The 20,463-nt window shown below is 39.7% G+C and overlaps 1 protein-coding gene across 1 annotated transcript in view; it reads right to left on the reverse strand.

Annotated features, from left to right (window-relative positions):
- Nucleotides 1-20,463, reverse strand: part of plxna2 (plexin A2) — a 694,900-nt gene that overhangs the window by 16,914 nt on the left and 657,523 nt on the right. Inside the window, 1 exon segment of the mRNA XM_034173103.1 lies at nucleotides 4,979-5,078. Coding sequence (XP_034028994.1) covers nucleotides 4,979-5,078 — 100 coding nt within the window.

Genomic DNA, 20,463 nt, shown 5'->3' on the forward strand with positions numbered 1-20,463 from the left:
CCTCCTCAGATCTGAGATCTTACATGAGAAGCGTGTGTGTTGGTGGGGGAATGTGAGAGAGACTGCACTCACATATACAGATTCATTCAAAAAAACCTAGTACATACTATATAATATCTATTCCTTTCATTTATCTCTCATGAATTACTGCTGAACTGCTTGCTTTCATTTCATCTTCACTTATTCTTTCTCTCATCCCAAAGGCGTATACCCTGACATTGCCCAAAAGTTACTCAATTTGAATTGTATTTAAATCTAGTTATATAAAGTACTTTTATTTCTGTAGTATATACTGAAATTTCCCCATTGAAGGATGAATAAAGGCTTTTCTTATCTTATCTTTCTTATCTTATCATATCATACAATTACAGTTAATTTAGTCACTGGGAAAGTATTTACTTTGGGGGAATGTTATTGCATACCTCATGAGATTTCTCTGTGAAACGTTGTGGATGACTTGGTGGAGTCACACATGCAAGGTTTGAAGTTCATGCTCCATTCGGTTGAAACTAAGAAGTTGGAATTTCTGATTTCCAATAAAGAAAAATGCATCTGATAAAGCTATGATAAAGTGACAGACTCCTCACTGAGTCATTTACAAAACAAGCCAAAATGTTGCAACTGATACAGCGACCTGTGCGATTGCTGTCTTCCATGTATTCAGCAGGTATCCAGCATTTCATATGAAATCTGTCCAGATTGTATCTGGATTTCTTCCAAACAGGATCTTTGTAGGCAAGTGTTTTTGAGCTGCGTCCTTACATTTTATGCTCTTTTTTGAAGGCAATTTCAGTCACAGCTGAAGGTCTATTGAGTGCCTTTGAGCTCTGATGCTAACATGAGCTTGTGTAGTGTGGCATGCTGAAAAATTGAGTTTCCCCAGTGTGCATGATATATGATCACTATATTTTATCCCATGTGGGTCAAAACTCTAAATTTCCAGAAAAGGTGAATTTTTATCATATTGGCAATATAGCATTTTGAATCTTTTATTTGAATATCGGTATTCTGGGCATACACACTGGTGCTAAGTTTCACCGCACTGACCACACCAGGGAACCACTCTGGCAGGCAACAGATCCATCCCCACCTATTGAAAGTACCCATCTATCTGTCACAGTCAAGTGAAACACGGGCGCCCCCTTGTGCTTCTCCAGCTGCTGGGGTCCTCAACACTGAAGCACCTGCATGCTGGATCATGCACAGAGAAATGCATCACATGACCAAAATGTTGTAGCTGATGATCCCTCACCATGCACGTGATAATTTTCATCTTCCAAAGTAAGTGCTTATTCGACACAATGTCATTCCGGTGATACCCAAAGATTCTCTGAAGAGACAGAGTGCCAAAGACGTTTATTTGTTATCTTAGCACACTGGTTAACCTACTACCATACAGTAAAAAAAGTAAGCCCCCGGATCCTAAAGACTTGGACCTTTGTTCTCTGACAAAGATGTCCAGGAAGGTCATGACTCCATAAGCTCTTCCCACGTGTCTCTTAATCTCATAGCTCAAGATCCCAGAGACATGAACGTAGACTGCAGACTCTCCAAGTTCAACACTTTTGCTAAATATAGATACGCTTATGATGCCCTCGTCCAGGAAGTTACTGAAAGTCGTATCTTAGTCTTGATCCAGAACAATCACAAATCCAAACACTCCAATTCTTCACTCAGGTTCTCAAATGCTGCAATCAGGGTATCCACTGATTCTTTGAGGAACACAGCATAGTCTTCAAAGTCGAGGTCAGTAAACCTTTTCTTGCCAACAAAGGCATCTACGTTGCTGCTTTCCACAACCCTTACTAACACCCAGTACATGCAAGGACTGAACTGTGTAGGAGCCAGAACACAAAGGATGAAAACCAAAGAAGAAAGGTATAGTGATGCCAAATACAATCCCATTTTGACTTAAATGTTCTGTCTAATCCTAAAGATGTCTAATTTGATAAGTACTGAAGATATTCTCCTTCATCCATATGTCCTCCTCGCCTCCACTGCCGCTCTTCACTCAGACTGAAAGATGCTGGTTTCAGTTCTCCTAATTAGTAGGTGCCTTCTTCTGACAGGAAGCTCTCTGGGGATTCAAGATCTCAGTGTGGATCTTCCTCACCTGGCTTCAAAGGCTGAGCGGAACAGCAAAGCTTTTTTCTACCACTTATACTTTTCAATTTACATCAACCAAGCCCTTTCCAGTGGCCACTGGGGACCAGAGGATGAAGAGGCGTGAACTGAAAACATGCCGACCTCTGCAGGGTGGATTGGAAAAACCATCTTAATCCAATCCAGTCTTTGTTTTGTTGTAGTTTCCAGACTTGGCCACAGTCTGGCACTAGTGGAGTATTTCCAGGCTCATTTTTAAGGTGACTGGTGGGGGGGATCCGGTGGTGTAAACTGAGTCAAGATGCTAAGTGTTGAACGTTAAATTGATATGAATCCATCAGCAGGTGCCTAGGTGCAGCTGTGCCTGTTGTGCCAGCCCGTGATTGATGAGGGACGAGCTCATGCCAGAAAAAGCCCCTGCTTTTTATGCCAGGCACATCCAACCCCAGTACTCGAGCACCATCACAAAAGAAACAATGAAAAAATAACAGAGCCGTGCATGATATGTCCTCGCAGCAGCTCGCTGCTGTTTTATGACAGAGTGAATTGTTCCACAGTAATTTAATTTAACCGCTATCAAAGTGTACTACACGATGAGTGAGGCAGTTAAGTTTAAACAGCGTGCTAAAGAATTAATAAGGGTTTGTGCAGGGAAGAAGAAATCGATTCTCCAGCTTGACATTCTTACTGTATTTACCATTATGTTAATAATCCATCATCTACTTGTGTCCACACACAACCTTTACAGGTCGTGTTATTTTTAAGCTCAAAATGAGTACTCTCAAAATCTCAAGGTCATCATCTTTGATCATCTTCATCAGTCCTGTTACAAATCGTGGGGGACATCAGGGTTTTACCCCACCATTATAAAGGCCCATCGAGACAAAGCCAGGGTCCATCAGGCTATTAATTTAAGTGTAATTAAAGTGCTGAGAGCTGCTGTTGGCGTAGTAAAGAGAAACATGTTGGGTACACAGTAGGAACTTTTTTGTTGTTGTCTTTACTGATCTATCTTGTAATTGTTGTTGTATCAAATGTTCAAAATAAACAGTTTTCATTCATTCATTCATTCATTCAAAGTCAAACTCCACTGCTGATAGCTCATAACTCCTTTACCTGTATGTGCTTCACAATAAAAGTGTTTTAAAGCCAAAGCAGCAACAGCTGCACAACAGACTTTTACTGTGAAAGTCACAGCGGCGTCACGGTGACATAACATTTGTACCTTAACAGCAACCAGTGGTGGGCACAGCTAACCAAAAAGTTAGCTTCGATAACCATTAATCAGATAACTGAAAAGTCATCTTTTATGACGATAAACCGATAAACTGCTAAAAAATTATCTTTATTACCGATAACCAATAACTATTTGTATTGATTTGGACGCAGCCACATCAGATTACACTGTTGGCTTCTGACAAACCAGTTTCACTTTAAGCGCCACAGGGGCTGCTGGGTAAATTCAAGGATTACAAACACAAAGAACACACGAAAAATAAATAAATAAATAAATAATAAAAAAATAAAGCCCAAACACTGTCATCATCTTTCAAAAGCAGTAAAACACAGTATTAGAAGTCACAGTTTATCTCGGAATTAGACACCATCATTTAACTAAAAGCTGCCGCTTTTTTCGCATGCTTTGAACCCTGCCGCTTAAACAACTGAAATACGTCCCTCAATGCACTGATTGGCAGAGTAAAATACATGTAGTAAATATAAATTCTTACCTGTTAGTTTCAGTGGGATTCATCTGAATAAATAATCCACGTTTTAAATCCAAAACAATGTCTAAACGTGAAGAAAAGTCCCTCCCTCTGTACACACAGCTGCGCCATGAGAGCTCCTCTCCCCTTCGAGTCTTGGCGATTAAAATACAGCCACAAAGAAATAAAATAAAAAAATAATGTTAAAGTTAGTCTGTTTTGTTTTTGTCGAGTGGACAAGTCACTGTAACGTGCAACGTGAACCTGAACTACACTACCCACAATGCTCCCTACGTCGACCGGCCAATCACGTTTTGTGCTTAATGATGACATCATCAACAAGCGACAGGCAGCCAGTCTGCTCCATGGCTAGAAACACATAAACGGACTAAAATGTTTGATTTTAGGGTTTACAAACATTTTCGACAGTTAAACTTTACCAGCAAAGAAAATGTTATCAGACTGAAAGTTATCAGAACTAAATTTATCGAAAGATAATTGGGCCGATTATGGTTTTAAAACTTATCTGAAAAGCTAATCCGATAGCAAAAACATTAGCTTTGATAATTATCTGCTATCGCATTAGCTGAACTGTGCCCACCACTGACAGCAGCACACCGAAGTTGGAAATTGTTTTCTGAGCAACCATCCCTAACTGTCAATCAAGGTCAACACAATTTATTTGGAAGTAGTGGTGTTTCAAGGTCACCCAAGAGCAAATGTCACATGACCAATAGAAAGATGGTGTATTAACTTCCAAACCATAGGTAAACCTTTTACCAATTCCTCAAAATATCCATTGTAGATACATCAACACATACTCAACAAAAATATAAACGCAACACTTTTGTTCTACTTATCATGCGTAAAATGAAAGATGGAAAAAATTTTTCTATGCACATTATAGGCTTATTTCTCTTACATTTGGTTAACAAATTTGTTAAAATTTGCGTTAATTATATTACGCTGATTTTAAGGTTGGTACACTGTTTTTCAGGCAATGTTATGCTGAGCTTACAGCCATTCAAATTCAGCTCAGAGCTGGACGACTTGTATGTATAGTATGTATTCCCATTTACACACACACCAACACCACCAACATGTCCCAAGAAAAGTCTGTGTGTGTGTGTGTTTAGACATATACATGTGTAAATGGCCAATGGACTCACCATATCTGCTGATGGAGGTTCGTGATATACTGGCTGAAGAAGGTATGTTGTATGATGAGGTCTGTTTGGGTACCAGAGCGACCACACAGCGGTCCGATACCTAAGCAAAGAGACACATCCTTCAGACTGCAGAGAAAATTTGTTTTGCAATCTTTATGTTATCCAATCTTCCATTTTCTGATCCAGAATAATATCACATCACATTAGCTACAAATGATGATGATGACAAGCGGTTGGCTTTGTCGCTTGATGGACGTTCCCGGGGGCGTGCACACTAATATCTCCATAAGATGTCTTGTAAATCACTTCATAGGTGTTTTCTGGTTACAAAAAAAAAAGTTTTTTTTTTTTTTTTTAGATTTAGAAGCGTTTATTGCTTACTTTTACAAAACAGATTTATACAGAAACACAGCTGTTTCGAAGTGTTTTCTGCCATCTTCAATCATTTTGTTCAAGTGAACAACTAACAAGCTGACGTTATGCCGTCTATTCCCTTTTGGCCAGAGCGACTTGTCTCTTGACACTGAAAAATGCTCACTGATTGAAAATGAATGGTAAGCCTGCCTCTGTCACTTGTTGTTTCTTTTAGCTAATGTGACCACGGGGTGTGGGGTGGGGGTCTTTATGCTATTGCAACTTTCATATTCTTTGGGTAAAACATACACCATATTTATTAATTCCTGGGAATTTTCAAATTTAGAAGAGGTCAACAATGGAATTAAGATCAGTATATACTTTTATAAATAAGCTTAAAACTCACCTGTTCATGATTGCTTTTGCACTGTAATATTTCTTTTTTTATCACCTGTTGCTGTGTGGCAGCTATTGTTGAAAGGTGCCATACAATTCAATTCAAATCATTTATATCACCCCAAATCACAGCAAGGCACTTCACAAGGGTGAGGTCTAAAATTAAAATTTTACTTGCTTACATTCTATAAAACGACAGGCTAATCAGAGATATATGAAAAGAACATGTTCACTCAGAAATTGATTGTGTGCACGTAAAAAAAATCCCTTGACCTAGCTGCACTCTCCAATTCTCTCCACCATCATCCCATGTTGTCATATCTGTGCTGGCTTTTCTGTAGTCTTACGGCTGCTTTTGTTCCTCTGAGCACAGTACTGTAGCTGAATGACGGCTCCACTCAGCATTGTCATCCCCTTCACTAATATTAGACCCATGATGCAAGAATTGGAACTGAGAAAGTGGTTTATAAAAGAGTGAGATATATGGAAGAAGAGAGAGAGACTGACACGAAAGAAATCAGACTACTGAATCAAATCAAATCAATTTTATTTATATAGCGCCAAATCACAACAAACAGTTGCCCCAAGGCGCTTTATATTGTAAGGCAAAAGCCATACAATAATTACAGAAAAACCCCAACGGTCAAAACGACCCCCTGTGAGCAAGCACTTGGCGACAATGGGAAGGAAAAACTCCCTTTTAACAGGAAGAAACCTCCAGCAGAACCAGGCTCAGGGAGGGGCAGTCTTCTGCTGGGACTGGTTGGGCTGAGGGAGAAAACCAGAAAAAGACATGCTGTGGAGGGGAGCAGAGATCAATCACTAATGATTAAATGCAGAGTGGTGCATACAGAGCAAAAAGAGAAAGAAACACTCAGTGCATCATGGGAACCCCCCAGCAGTCTAAGTCTATAGCAGCATAACTAAGGGATGGTTCAGGGTCACCTGATCCAGCCCTAACTATAAGCTTTAGCAAAAAGGAAAGTTTTAAGCCTAATCTTAAAAGTAGAGAGGGTGTCTGTCTCCCTGATCCAAATTGGGAGCTGGTTCCACAGGAGAGGAGCCTGAAAAGCTGAAGGCTCTGCCTCCCATTCTACTCTTACAAACCCTAGGAACTACAAGTAAGCCTGCAGTCTGAGAGCGAAGCGCTCTATTGGGGTGATATGGTACTATGAGGTCCCTAAGATAAGATGGGACCTGATTATTCAAAACCTTGACAAAGTGACAAAGTTTTGACAAAGTGACAAAGTTTTTTTTTTTATTCGGCACACAAAATATTCAAATAGAAAAAAAATGAACAATTCCACAAACAAACACAGACAAAACTAGTGAGTCCGAAAGGGTGTGGGCTGAAGCAAAGCTTATTAGCGCTCACCCCTGCTAGTACAAGTCCAACAATTCTAATCAGTCATATTTACATAAATACAAATTCACTACTACATGTCGACACACAGACATACACATCAATATAATATTCACTTATAATTATATTTATATAGTACCAGATCACAAGAAAGTCGAATCAAGGCACTTTACGCAAGTAAGGACTAACCTTACCAACCCCCAGAGCAAGCACTAGCAACTGTGGTGAGGAAAAACTCCCTATAAGGAAGAAACCTCAAGCAGACCAAGCTCTTGGGGGTGACCCTCTGCTTGGGCTATGCCATATATACCTATATACATACGTATATACTTTACAAACATAAATATATACATACATACATATACACAGTCACTTATATACATATACACCTACCCATATCTATATATCTACATACGCATATACATACCCACACATTCAAATATACAATAAGTCCCACTTATAAATTGAACATTCCATATAAATCAAATTATATTTGCTTCTTTATGATACTTAGACATAATGTTCTTTTTGAGTAGTTTCTTAAATCTTACTAAGGTACTACTCATTCTAACCTCTGTTGAACATTTGTTCCATTTCCTCACCCCAACCACAGACACACAAAAACCCTTTATATTTGTTCTTACTGGTGGTTTCATAAAAATTGCACAACCTCTTAAACTATATCTGGATTCCCTCAATCAGAACAGACTCTAGACATGTCTCGGTAAGGCTGGGTTTTTCGCTCGAAATAAAGTTTGAATTGTAATGTAATCGACCAAATCTATGAATTTTAATAAATTTAAAGACATAAATAGAGAATGAGTTGGTTCACGATATTGTTTATTGCAGATGATTCGTATGGCTCGTTTTTGCAAAAGGAATATTGGATTGGTATTTGATTTGTAAGTGTTTCCCCATGACTCAACACAATATGTCATATATGGTACCATCAGAGAATGACATAAAGTAAGTAACCCTTCTTGCGGCAGTAGGTCTTTGGCTTTATACAAAATGGCTATAGTTTTTTGACAATTTTGATTTCACATAATTTATATGTGGTTTTCAGCTAAGTTTATTATCAATTATAACACCTAAAAATTTATTCTCTGTTACTAACTCAATTTCCTTATTGTTTATAGTTAAATTTTTACATTTGGGTGCCTGTTTATTTCCAAATATAATACATTTATTTTTCCCAAGGTTGAGTGACAACTTATTAGCGTCAAACCAAACCTTAAATTTTTCCAGTTCTTTCTCCACTATGTCCAGAAGCTGGTCAAGATTTTCACCGCTACAGAACACAGTTGTATCATCCGCAAAAAGGACACATCTCAGTGAACTCGACACCCAACTTATATCATTTATATAGATTATAAACAACAAAGGACCCAGCACTGAGCCCTGCGGCACCCCGCATGTGACATCCCTGAGTTCAGAATTTGTATTATTGAATTGAACATAATGAAATCTGCCTTGTAAATAACTAGCTATCCATTCATATGCCAGACCTCTGATTCCATATTTCTGCAGTTTAATTAATAGTATTCCATGGTTAATTGTGTCAAACGCTTTCTGTAAATAAAAAAAAAAAACACCTATTGTGTATTGTTTATTGTCAATTGCAGTTGCTATACTTTCCACAAAGTCCATCAAAGCATGTGATGTAGTTCCGAGACCTTCTGAATACATATTGTTCTTCACAAATTATGTTATGCTTCAGTAAATAATCATTTAATCTTTTAGCAAATATTTTTTTCCAAAATTGTGGAAAATTGTGGCAGGAGTGATATAGGTCTATAATTAGAAAATGTGTGTTTGTCACCAGTTTTAAACAGAGGAATTACTTTGGCTATTTCATTTGAGAAGGAAATTTACCAGTACTTAGTGACATATTGCAAATATAATTGAACGGTTTTACTATACAATCAATAACTTTTTTTAATAAAGCCATATCCAAATTATTAAAATCAGTCGATTTCTTACTTTTTGAACCATGAACCAGATCAAGTATTTCCCTTTCATGAGTACCACCAATGAACATTGAAACAGATTTGTTAAATGTTGAATTATTTACCCAGAAGTTATTAGTTGATGAGTCAATTTTACTGGCAAGATTTTTACCCACATTAACGAAGTATTCATTAAAGTGTTCAGCAATAGACTCGTCGTTATCAATCGTGATGTAGTTGTTACTCTGAAAAAATGAAGGATAATCTCTAGTTACTCTATTCTTTTTTACTATTTCATTTAATATGTTCCATGTGTTTTTGATGTTATTTCTATTTTTGACAAGTAACTCATTATAATATCTTTTTTTTACTGAGTCTCATGATATTGATTAACTTATTCTTATATGTTTTATACTTACTTCAGCTTCCTTAGTTCGTAGTTTTATGAATTGTTTATATAGTACGTTTTTCTTTTTACATGCCCTCTGAAGCCCCTTAGTTATCCATGGTTTGTTGCTATATTGATTTCTATATATTTTGTCAACAAATGGACAGTGTTTATTATACAAACTGGAAAAAATGGAAATGAAAGCATCATATGACCTGTCAACATCATCAACAAAAACATCTAACCAATTCTGACTTGATAAATCCTCCCTTAAATTATCAATTGTTTCAGGTGTTACTTTTCTACTCATGAATTCGGTATTGCTTCGATACATACAACAACCCTCCAATGCAAAGACTGAGAAAACTGGCAAGTGATCACTGATATCACTGACCAGTAGTCCCCCACTAAGATTACCAGATATAACGTTAGTTAAAATATTGTCAATGAGAGTTGTTGTATCCATAGTTATTCTGCTAGGATGAATGATGGTTGGAAACAGTCCTAAACAGTACAAGGTGTTTATAAATGAGGTAATTTGTGGATGATTGTGAGGGTTTAAAAAATCTATATTGAAATCTCCACAGACAAATAAATGCTTATTTCTGTTGATTTTGTTGTACATTCCTAAGATAATGTCTTCAAAGGTGCAAATATTTGTCCCAGGAGCTCTGTAAATGCAACTAACAACTATGTTTTTGGAGTTTATAGATGTAATTTCTATGGTAACACATTGCATGATGTTGTCCACTGTAAATTACATGTTGTTAATGAGAAAACCTTATAAGTAAGAAGAAGAATTTTAAATTCTATTCTAGAATTAACAGGAAGCCAATGAAGAGAGGCCAATATGGGTGAGATATGCTCTCTCCTTCTAGTCCCCGTTAGTACTCTAGCTGCAGCATTTTGAATTAACTGAAGGCTTTTCAGGGAACTTTTAGGACAACCTGATAATAATGAATTACAATAGTCCAGCCTAGAGGAAATAAATGCATGAATTAGTTTTTCAGCATCACTCTGAGACAAGGCCTTTCTAATTTTAGAGATATTGCGTAAATGCAAAAAAGCAGTCCTACATATTTGTTTAATATGCGCTTTGAATGACATATCCTGATCAAAAATGACTCCAAGATTTCTCACAGTATTATTAGAGATCAGGGTAATGCCATCCAGAGTAAGGATCTGGTTAGACACCATGTTTCTAAAATTTGTGGGGCCAAGTACAATAACTTCAGTTTTATCTGAGTTTAAAAGCAGGAAATTAGAGGTCATCCATGTCTTTATGTCTGTAAGACAATCCTGCAGTTTAGCTAATTGGTGTGTGTCCTCTGGCTTCATGGATAGATAAAGCTGGGTATCATCTGTGTAACAATTAAAATTTAAGCAATGCCGTCTAATAATACTGCCTAAGGGAAGCATGTATAAAGTGAATAAAATTGGTCCTAGCACAGAACCTTGTGGAACTCCATAATTAACCTTAGTCTGTGAAGAAGATTCCCCATTTACATGAACAAATTGTAATCTATTAGATAAACATGATTCAAACCACCGCAGCGCAGTGCCTTTAATACCTATGGCATGCTCTAATCTCTGTAATAAAATTTTATGGTCAACAGTATCAAAAGCAGCACTGAGGTCTAACAGAACAAGCACAGAGATGAGTCCACTGTCTGAGGCCATAAGAAGATCATTTGTAACCTTCACTAATGCTGTTTCTGTACTATGATGAATTCTAAAACCTGACTGAAACTCTTCAAATAGACCATTCCTCTGCAGATGATCAGTTAGCTGTTTTTCAACTACCCTTTCAAGAATTTTTGAGAGAAAAGGAAGGTTGGAGATTGGCCTATAATTAGCTAAGATAGCTGGGTCAAGTGATGGCTTTTTAAGTAATGGTTTAATTACTGCCACCTTAAAAGCCTGTGGTACATAGCCAACTAATAAAGATAGATTGATCATATTTAAGATCGAAGTATTAAATAATGGTAGGGCTTCCTTGAGCAGCCTGGTAGGAATGGGGTCTAATAGACATGTTGATGGTTTGGATGAAGTAACTAATGAAAGTAACTCAGACAGAACACTGTGTTGGTATATGGCATTAGAGAACATAAAGAAGGAATCATATCCTTAAACCTAGTTACAGCACTTTCTGAAAGACTTCTAGTGTAATGAAACTTATTCCCCACTGCTGGGTAGTCCATCAGAGTAAATGTAAATGTTATTAAGAAATGATCAGACAGAAGGGAGTTTTCAGGGAATACTGTTAAGTCTTCAATTTCCATACCATAAGTCAGAACAAGATCTAAGATATGATTAAAGTGGTGGGTGGACTCATTTACATTTTGAGCAAAGCCAATAGAGTCTAATAATAGATTAAATGCAGTGTTGAGGCTGTCATTCTCAGCATCTGTGTGGATGTTAAAATCGTCCACTATAATTATCTTATCTGAGCTAAGCACTAAGTCAGACAAAAGGTCTGAAAATTCACAGAGAAACTCACAGTAACGACCAGGAGGACGATAGATGGTTTAAACTGGTTTTTGGGACTTCCAATTTGGATGGACAAGACTAAGAGTCAAGCTTTCAAATGAATTAAAGCTCTGTCTGGGTTTTTGATTAATTAATAAGCTGGAATGGAAGATTGCTGCTAATCCTCCGCCTCAGCCTGTGCTACGAGCATTCTGGCAGTTAATGTGACTCGGGGGTGTTGACTCATTTAAACGAACATATTCATCCTGCTGTAACCAGGTTTCTGTAAGGCAGAATAAATCAATATGTTGATCAATTATTATATCATTTACTAACAGGGACTTAGAAGAGAGAGACCTAATGTTTAATAGACCACATTTAACTGTTTTAGTCTGTGGTGCAGTTGAAGGTGCTATATTATTTTTTCTTTTTGAATTTTATGCTTAAATAGATTTTTGCTGGTTATTGGTGGTCTGGGAGCAGGCACCGTCTCTACGGGGATGGGGTAATGAGGGGATGGCAGGGGGAGAGAAGCTGCAGAGAGGTGTGTAAGACTACAACTCTGCTTCCTGGTCCCAACCCTGGATAGTCACGGTTTGGAGGATTTAAGAAAATTGGCCAGATTTCTAGAAATGAGAGCTGCTCCATCCAAAGTGGGATGGATGCCGTCTCTCCTAACAAGACCAGGTTTTCCCCAGAAGCTTTGCCAATTATCTATGAAGCCCACTTCATTTTTTTTTTTTTTTTTAATATCACATCTCCTGCACACATCTTCAAGAAAATGGGGTATGGTAGGATAATAATAGCATTAGAGCAGAGTGGAGTCAAACAAAAAGAAAGGAGAGGAGAAGACACTGTGTCTCATGAATCAAAGGCAGACACAGAGACTCAGCCTTTTGTTCTTTGTGGTTTTAATGTAGAAATGGAGCTCTGGACTCTGTGATCTCACACACTCACAACTGAAGAAAACCTGCTGAATGAGGGAGGATGGTTCTGACCATAGAATGTATATATACCAGACAAACCCTCTGCGACATCAAGTATACGTTTTCTAAAGAGCGCAAAGCTGAAATGGCTCATCTGGAAATGTTGGCGTCTTGGCAGTGCCCGACTCCGCCCAGCTCAGAGCTAAAGAGGGTAAAGACGTGAAGTGTGGGCAAGACCAGTGTGAACTGGGTGGGGCAAGTGAAGCTTTAAGCCCTCCCCACCACACTATTCGCTTACACGCTAAAGCTAAAGCCAAAGGATTAATCTTTGTTCAGATGTTTAGTGTATGTTTTTGTGGACTGGGTGGTGGTTTTCATAATGGGTAACTTTGGTGTAGGTATTAAAAACCGGAATACTGCCCGAGGAACCGTGGCCTATTAATGTAGCTAATGACAGCTCTATAGAGAGCGAACAGTACTAATGGCCCAATCATACAGCATACAACGATTTCTGAACGAAGGGAAAAAAGTAAAAAAAAGTCACAAATCATTGAGAAAAGGTGGGCGGTCAAGCATCATCACCAAATAGCCTGTGAATCAACAGCGCAAAAGGGACGAAAGAGGAACAAAAGGAAACCAAAGCTAACGTTGATCTGGATGCTTTAAACAAAACATCCCTGGAGCCACTGCAGGAGCAGTGTGTGTCTGCATCTCTGCGTTCCAGTACTTGGTGCTGGGACGAGCTCATAGCGCCTGAGTCCTGGAGAAACGGCAAACAGAAGAGCATGATCTGACCCACTGTGGAGATCTGTGTGCACGTTGGTGGGTCCACCTGTTCTGCTTCCTTGTCCAGAACAAATAGGGATCATCTCCTTCATTGTCAGAATCCTCACTGTCTGATGACACACACACAAAAAAAAACCTCTGGTGTGCCGTGGTCATTGCTGTATCACTGTATTACGTTACTAAGCCATATATATATTGATTTGTAACATAAAACTGTCAAAATGGGGAATAAATATAAGTGTAAAGATGATTGAATATATCACAGCAGTAAAGTGATCAGTCCGTGTGAACGCCGCGCATTGACTCCCCATGTGTGGTTATTCTGCCAGCTGCAGCTGATCCACAACGTGAATTCTGCCTTCCAGAACAGCTCTTTTATAATCATCTGAATCATCTACCTGTTGCCACATGTATAGAAGGGCTGGATTGTCATTCCTACACTCATATTGTTATACTTAACAAAAAATAATAAGTGCACGCAGGAGCTGCTGCTACTCAGAAATGGCTTCTGCACTGTGTGAAAACATTCAGCTGGTTGAACAAAGTCAAACTAAACGCTAACGTTACAAAAACTAAGCAAACGATTAAAAAACATCAAGAACTACAGCAAAATAAAATACGGATGAATTGAGGTTTTCAGTGGCATTTGTTCAAATTTTTCAACAGTTTAAAAATCCTGACGAAGCGCCAGATGCAGGAATGAAGCTGCGCGAAGGTTAAACAATGCCAACGAAAGACAACAAAAGTCCAGATTTCTTGTTTCGTTTGGGCTTCGTTGCCCTTCGTTAAGTGCTGTGTGACTGGTGCTTAACGTACAACTTAAACAACACAACCAAAATACTGGAGCACTGACTTCTCGGATAAGTAACCACACATCAAGACAAATTATCTTGTATATTTGTAATAAAATGCCCAGAACGGACAAATGCGGCTGACCATACAGCAGCTAGCAGCCTCTGCAGCCTTTGAAGTTACAGCACACAAGATGTCACTCAAAGCGATCCTGCCCCTAATTATTCATAACTTTATGTTTAAAAGGACCTTCTGTATGGTGAACTAGCCCAAGGAAAGAGAAAGCTCGGGCGACTTTATCTTAGGTTCAAGGATGCCTGCAAAAGAGACATGAAGTCCACAAGCATCTGAGGAGGAGGAGGCATAAGGAGACTCCCATCACCTAGGCACACACCATCGTCTCATGAGGACGGAAGGAGCCTACCTATGTTTAAATAGCTTAGACTGATGAGTTATATAAACATCCCCCCAACACGCACGCGCAGCACGCACGCTGTTATCTTAAATTTGGAAACTAGCTATAGAGACTAAAACTCTTTTTGTAGCAGGCTGTAAACCTTTATGTCTGATGAGTAGTTGGATATTTTAAGATCGGCATCTATAGGGATTGACTCACTTTTGGATTGACACACATGGAACTGCACAATCTGGCACTTTCATGGTGGCTTGATTGTTTTGGGGCTTGGTTGTAATGTATTAACTAGGTTGGTCCTGCAGCATCTATTTATCACATTAACTCTATGACGCATTTCCTATGTTAGGACACCATAACATGACATTTCAGTTAAAAACACAGCAAATAAAAGTTGCAGCTCTTTCTTAAAGCTGAAACAACAGATTATTGCATTTATAGCCAAGCCAGAGGAGACACTGTTGCTGCTTCAGAGCCCAGCACAGAAAACATGAAGAGTGTCCAGTAGAGGAAGAAACAGAAGGCATCAGAAAAAAGAAAACCTCAAACATTTTGTTTGTTTCTTTTTACTTAGTATAATGGAAATGTGCTCTTCTCCATTACTCACAGGAAAATAAACTGAAGGCTTTGGATGGACACTTACAGAGTTCATCCTGCCTTTGGACACCAACTGCCTTTCATACTCTTATCTTCTTCCTCACTTCTTTCCTCTCTTCCAGTCACATCTTGGCTGTGTCTTTAGCCGGAGTTATCATTCAGTTGCAACTGGCAGTACCAGAGAGAGTCTTAATTTGGGCAGGAAATCTGGCAGAATCCTTTTGAAGACACAGCTGTAGTGTCTGACTTTAATTTGAGCAGCAACAGTCTGTCCCAGGTCCTTTGTCTGAGTTCCACCGAACTTGGTTTGTAGATGAAGGTTACCCCCCAGTCCCGTCGCCAGATCTCAGTCTTAAGGGGGGGTTATGAAATCCACCAGGTGGGCACCACTATTAATAGCTTATTTTTGCTTATTTTTACTATTCAGGCAGCCCTAATCCCTCACAATAATCATCACATTAACCATGACCGGACCAGTGCTCTCTCGCTCTCTCTCTCTCTCTCACACACACACACACACACCACACACACACACACACACACACACACACACACACACACACACACACACACACACACACACACTAAAAATTTGGACCTACTTTGAGTAGAGTGCCAGCGCTGTCCTCTCTTTCAAAAACTCACACTTCGTTTCCCCCCATAAACGCGGTAACTGATTGTTGCTGGGCAACACTGACGTGATTACATACGTAGACAAACTTTCCAATAAACTCACACGGTTTTTAATATATTTAATGTCCTTAGGTGATTATACAACACTGGCCGTTTTAACCTAAAGCAAGTACAGTAAAATGAAATTAGGATTTTATTTATCTATTTATTTATTTGAGATCTGTGACTGTGATCTGGCTGGGTGGGCGGGCCGGGGCGGGCCCAAGCATATCAGTGGGCGGGGCACTGCCCCGTAGCCCATAGCGACGGGTGTGTTACCCCAGAATTATCCTGACAAGATTCATTTCACCAATTTATTGGGATCAAAATTAAAAATTGTGGCTTTCAATCTGATGTCCACCAAACACAGCACACATATGTAGATGGGCTCTGGATTTGCCCAGTGAGATCAAATTTACCAAAAGTCAGTCACCGGGGTCAGATCATTGGGTCAGAGGTGAAAATTTAAGTTTTTCACTCTGATTTGTACAAACATAACATACATGTGGAGGCAGGTCCATAACTGTACAGTAATTCAAACACGGGGCAAAGATCGTGTCTGCCTGTCTCTTTGTTGGCCTAGTTCCATCGAATGTCAGTGGAGGTTGAACCAGAAACTGCCCTTAGAGAATTCAAGGCTGCCTCCGTGGCTGTGGCTCCCTACTGCTCCTAATGCCTGGACTGTGTCTAACTGTCATTAAGATCGATAAAATAAAGAGGACAGTTTTTGTTGTATGTGCATCACAAAGTGACGTAAAGAGGCCACACAAATCGCCACATGTTGACGACTAGACAAAATTAACATCTGCGTCACAATGTGATGAGCTGCGAGTGATAATATGTTGTCAAGGTCACTGGGGTCAAACGTAAGATTGCCGTTACTCTTAAGCTGCGTTTACACATAACGACGGCAAGTCACGAATGCCACTGATCACAAATGTGATGATTCGGGGCAGAGGCGTCAGGTGTCCTCAGGAACTGTTGCAACCTGTTACCAGGTGGCACGTGTTGCTAGAGAATTATCAGGAACCATTACACACGGTCAAGAATAATGTTCTGCGTTGTTGCGCACTATTGTGCGTAACAGCGCATTGTTAAGTTCTGTCACATTGTTATTGAGGCGAATTGTCTCCACACACACCCCCATATTCATCCACCCGTCAGTTGCTGAACAATTCAAATAACTCCAGTTTGCTCCTCAAAATCCACAGCAGAAGAACTTTGTGATTGCATACTTAGTTGGGCTCTGCGCCATGAAGTGGCACAGAAAGGACGAGGAGACAGAGAGCCAGATGTGTGGCTCCACACAGTTCCCATCTCGCTCATTTTCCCAAACATCAGGGACATGCAACAGGTGGAACACCTGCAGGCGCGTGCTGAGGAGTACCAGAACAAGACTTTTAGCCGACTTGGTGTCACTGTCCTTCTTCAGCATACTGCAGCAATGAAACTGAATGCGGTGCAGAAGGGTTTAATTGTGCGCACGTCAGAGAAGAACGCTGTCACGCTCTATTAAGGATCACCACTAATCAAGACGGATCAACACACTCAGTTGTGACCTCCACAACATGAGACGAAATGAGGGTGGTGCATGACATTCATGGAAGATTTTTTGACAGCCAAAAATATGCTCCACAAAAATCATGAATATCATGAATATCACGCACCAACTATTTAGTTTAACTATTATGAGACCTATTCAGATGCGTTAAGTCACGTTAAGAATGTCAGGAATGTGCCAAGAATTATGCAAATATGACATTCAGAATGCGTCTTGCCTATGTGTAAATGCAGCATTACAGTCTTCAAGTCTATGGGAACTATTACCGAGTAAAATGAAAAACAGTCTTACCAAAACGTGTTCCTGTCCACAACCAGCATGTTTGACTTTCTTCCTCTCCCAGAGCAACAGCAACTTCTCCTCATTTGCCTCATCCTTCCTGAACCTCCTGCTTCTACCTCACCATCTTGCACTGAGAACGTGCGGAACAACTCTAATAAACCTGATTTTACCCTTATTCCTGTGATACATTTTGTTTGGGAAGCATGAAATTGCTTCTCTGTGCTGCCGTCGCTTTATGCCTGCCTTCCATCGCCTTCTTTCTTTCTGCCACAGAGGCTGCAGCAGCGATGGCTCTTTGTGATAGAGTAAATGACTGAAGGCGTGGAGATTCGCCCTTCAGGGATAATCCAGTGTGGGGCTGATAGTGGGCAGGTGTGATAAGGCCTGTGGGTCACGCCTGTGATAAAACCTTTCAACAGACATTGCAGAGCAGCCCAGACAGATGAATGCGGTCAGCCTCCTGTTCGTAAGCGATTCCGCTGCTTCGGTTTGGCGTCTGGCGTGTTGTTGACTCCTGACACTGAGATCACGATTCTTATCACAAAATGCCATTGAGGATAACCACAGAGCAATAATGACAGTACATACCTCTGCAAAGGACCAAAACTTCCAGTCATAAAATATTTACTAATTGCATCTGCCAGCTGACAGAGGCGGGACAGTGTTTATGACATCATCCCCTTCTCTTAGTCTGGTAGATGGATTTCGATGAGATTTTATAGAGGTGTGGTCATTGGGTCAGGTAGAGGTGATACAGATCAGCACTTAATTTTTATTTATTTATTACATTCTCCGAACATTTTGACCTTACGACGCCACAAATATCTGATGGCAGGAAAAAGATCTGAATTCTGAGGGCTCTTCATTTTTGGTTGAAAGACATTATAATGATTTGATAACATTAGCCTGACGGAGGAAGGCAATCTCAGGGTGCAGTTCTAATTCATTTTTCTTAAATTGCCTTTTTATCTAGATGACAGGTCACATCTGGAATCATGTACCGGTGCCATGTGCCACTGCATCCACCATACTGCATAATCACACCATGTCCTGGATGGCAACCATCCCGACTGTTTCTCAAGAGTAGCCATCCATCTGACACAGCCAAATGCTATCTAGATATTCCCTTCGCCATTTCCAGTTGCTGGGACAATGAGGCTCCAACATGCTGGATAATGCCCATAACCATAATATTATAGTCATTGACTGCATATATAATGGGGAAAGCCATTGGTTTCAAGATCAACTGGTTTAGTTTTGAAAGTCACCATCTTGGCAGTGGGTGACTCCACCTAATGCCCAGTACATCCATAAATGAGTAAAAACCGCCGGGACCTGTGCATGATGAATGACTGTAGAACAGAAACAGCCTATGTTGAAGTTACTAAGCTTGCGAAGGCTGCCATTCTGGCTTAGGCGCACCATAACACCATCAGTCTATCTCACATCACCAAGCTATATATATATATATATATATATTAGTGGTAACATATAAAGTAAATCAGTAACGCCCTTCGAATTCTCCCTTTTTTCCCCTCCAAGAGAGGTTGCCATAGCAGATTCTAGACAGAACTACAGCTTGATTTGGCACAGGTTTTACACTGGATGATCTTAGTGACACCACAATACATGGAGAATGGGCAAGCGTGGCCTTGGACTTGGAAGCTTCTGCTCTAGAAACAACCATACTAACTGCTTGGCTGCCACCCCTGCCTGTACTATGCAAATTAAATAGTACTAAAATATTACTATACTTCTTAGATGATCCATTAGCTACATTAACTGTAAGGCATACACCTACAACCCCAAATCCATAGAAGTTGGTACGTTGTGTAAAATGTAAATAAAAACAGAATACAATGATTTGCAAATCCTCTTCAACCTATATTCAATTGTATACACCTCAAAGACAAGATATTTAATGTTCAAACTGATAAACTTTATTGTTTTTGTGTAAATATTTGCTCATTTTGAAATGGATGCCTGCAACACATTTCAAAAAAAGCTGGGACTGTGGTATGTCTATCACTGTGTTACATCACCTTTCCTTCTCACAACACTCAATAAGCATTTGGGAACTAAGGCCACTAATTGTTGAAGCTTTGTAGGTGGAATTCTTTCCCATTCTTGCTTGATGTACGACTTCAGTTCTTCAACAGTCCAGGGTCTCCATTGTCGTATTTTGCACTTCATAATGCGCCACACATTTTTAATGGGCAACAAGTCTGGACTGTAGGCAGGCCAGTCTAGTACCTGCACTCTTACTACGAAGTCACACTGTTGTAACACATGCAGAATGTGGCTTGGCATTGTCTTGCTGAAATAAGCAGGGACGTCCCTGAAAAAGACGTTGCTTGGATGGCAGCATGTGTTGCTCCAAAACCTGGATGTACCTTTCAGCATTGATGGTGCTATCACAGATGTATAAGTTGTCCATGCCATGGGCACTAACACACCCCCATATTGTCACAGATGCTGGCTTTTGAAATTTGCACTGGTAACAATCTGGATGTTGTTTTTCCTTTCTTTTGTCCAGAG

Source organism: Thalassophryne amazonica, chromosome 6 (genome assembly GCF_902500255.1).
Source record: "Thalassophryne amazonica chromosome 6, fThaAma1.1, whole genome shotgun sequence".
NCBI lineage: Eukaryota > Metazoa > Chordata > Actinopteri > Batrachoidiformes > Batrachoididae > Thalassophryne > Thalassophryne amazonica.